This window comes from Engraulis encrasicolus, chromosome 3, assembly GCF_034702125.1.
Source record: "Engraulis encrasicolus isolate BLACKSEA-1 chromosome 3, IST_EnEncr_1.0, whole genome shotgun sequence".
Classification (NCBI taxonomy): Eukaryota; Metazoa; Chordata; class Actinopteri; order Clupeiformes; family Engraulidae; genus Engraulis; species Engraulis encrasicolus.
The window spans coordinates 8,843,848-8,846,111 of NC_085859.1; the positions used below are offsets into that span (position 1 = coordinate 8,843,848).

The window sequence follows — 2,264 nt, forward strand, 5'->3', positions numbered from 1 at the left end:
TCTGAAAGCAGCCGTTTTGGTGGCAAGTGCAGCGATGAAAGGGTTAAACTGTCACATCAGACGCCCTCAGGAGAGGGAAGAAGATTTCAGATTAATTCGTAATTGTGGCAAACACGACAGCAAATGATGTTCTGGTGGCAGAGAAGAGAGGGACGGAGGGACTGAGGGGTGTGTGTGTGTGTGTGTGTGTGTGTGTGTGCGTGCGTGTGTGTGTGCGTGTGTGTATGTGTGTAAGAGCTGTGTTTTCATCTTTAAAGGGACTGAGGTGTGTGTGTGTGCATGCGTGCGTGTGTGTGTGTGTCTGTGAGAAACAGAGAGAGAGCTGTGTGTTTGAGGCTCTGCAAAAGAGAGAGCGTATTTAAAGGGACGGAGAAGTGTGTGTGTGCGTGTGTGTGCGTGTGTGTGTGTGTGTGTGTATGTGCACTGAAGAATGTTCTGAAGCTTCTGTATCTCAGCTCTAATTACTGAAAGCCCAAAAACAAAGCAGCCATTTGGCTTTGATGAAGCTGTATCCTCCTGCTCTGGCCTGTCATTCTCTATCAACATTATATCTCTCTTCTCTTCTCTTCTCTTCTCTTCTCTTCTCTTCTCTTCTCTTCTCTTCTCTTCTCTTCTCTTCTCTTCTCTCGCCTCTTCTAGTTTCTCTCTCTTCTCTTCTCTTCTCTGGCCTGTCATTCTCTATCAACACTATCTCTCTCTTCTCTTCTCTTCTCTTCTCTTCTCTTCTCTTCTCTTCTCTTCTCTTCTCTTCTCTTCTCTTCTCTTCTTTTCTTCTCTTCTTTTCTTTTCTTTTCTTTTCTTTTCTTTTCTCCTCTCCTCTTCTCTTCTCGTCCCTTCTCTTCTCTTCTGTCTTTCTTCTCTTCTCTCATCTCTTCTCTTCTCTCTTTTTTCTCTTCACTCTCTTTGGTGTTCTTCTCTTCTCTCTTGCTCTATCTCCCCGCTCTCTCTTTTTTACACAGTCATCCCCCCCTTCTCGCTCTCTCCATCTCTCTTTGCCTCTCTCTCTTTGTCAGTCTCTCCTCAATGTCCCTCTCTGCCATTCTCTTTCCCTCTGCTGGTCTCTCTTGCTCTCTCACTCTCTCCCCAATGTCCCTCTACCATTCTCTCTGCCTCCACTGTCCTCTTTTGCTCTCCCTCCTCTTTGTTGTGTCTCTCTTACGTAAATACACATTCTCTCTGTTATCGTGCTTTTTGCTCAATCACTCCTTTCTCAATCCTATTCAGTTGGATTTCTTTGTGATTATTTCTCTTCAGTCAAATATCTCTCTCTCTCTCTCTCTCTCTCTCTCTCTCTCTCTCTCTCTCTCTCTCTCTCTCTCTCTCTCTCTCTCTCTCTCTCTTTCTCCCACACACACCTCTACTCGTCCTCACTGATATATTCCTCTCCTCCTCTTCTCCCCCTCCTGCAGGTGTGGTTCCAGAATGCTCGTGCCAAGTTCCGACGGAACCTCCTCCGCCAGGAAGGGGGCGGCAGTGGTCTGGATAAGGGGGGCTGTGAGGGCTCGTTACTGCAGGCCGGCACCCCCTCCGGCCCCGCCTCCGAGCTCTCCAACGGCTCCCTAAGCCCCTCCATCACCCCCACCACCACCAACACCACCACCCTCACGGACCTCACTAACCCCACGCTGCCCCCCTCCTCGGCCCTCACGGACCTGTCCAACCCCTCCCTGCCCCTGGCCTCCATGCTCTCCTCCTCCGGGGGGATGGACGCACACGAGTGCCGCAGCCCGCCACACACCACCCTCACCAGCCTCTTCTGATGCCCGCACACACACACACACACACACACACACACACACACACACACATACTCGAATGGACACAACGCGCGCGCACACACACACGTATAGAGGCACACACCAGCCTGTTCTGATGACCACACACACACTCGAATGGACACAGGCACACACTACTATGCGATGCATGTGTGCGCATAGACATAAATGCACACACACACACACACACACACACATTCCAAGCTGTTCTGATACACACCAGCCTGTTCTGGATGATCGCTACAGTAACCCTGTGCACATTATTGTAAATCTACATCAACCCAGAGAAGGGAATTCTGCACAGTTTCACTACGGATCTATTTTGGAACTATACTGCACACCACTAATGTCCAGGCTATTCCTTTGACTCCTCTATATATCTTGTGGTGGTTATTTGTTTACTTAATAAGTCCTTAATGTTTTTGGTTTTGTTTGTTGAATTATCAAAAGAGATTGAGATTTTTCCATTTCCCTCATATGGTGTTTACA

At 48.5% G+C, this 2,264-nt stretch overlaps 1 protein-coding gene across 1 annotated transcript in view; it reads left to right on the forward strand.

Annotated features, from left to right (window-relative positions):
- The window catches only part of LOC134445199 (LIM/homeobox protein Lhx2-like), a 12,980-nt gene extending 11,220 nt beyond the window's left edge, over positions 1–1,760 (forward strand). Inside the window, exon 5 of the mRNA XM_063194281.1 lies at positions 1,410–1,760. Coding sequence (XP_063050351.1) covers positions 1,410–1,760 — 351 coding nt within the window. The remainder of the gene's footprint in view (positions 1–1,409) is intronic.
- The last annotated feature ends 504 nt before the right edge of the window (positions 1,761–2,264 follow it).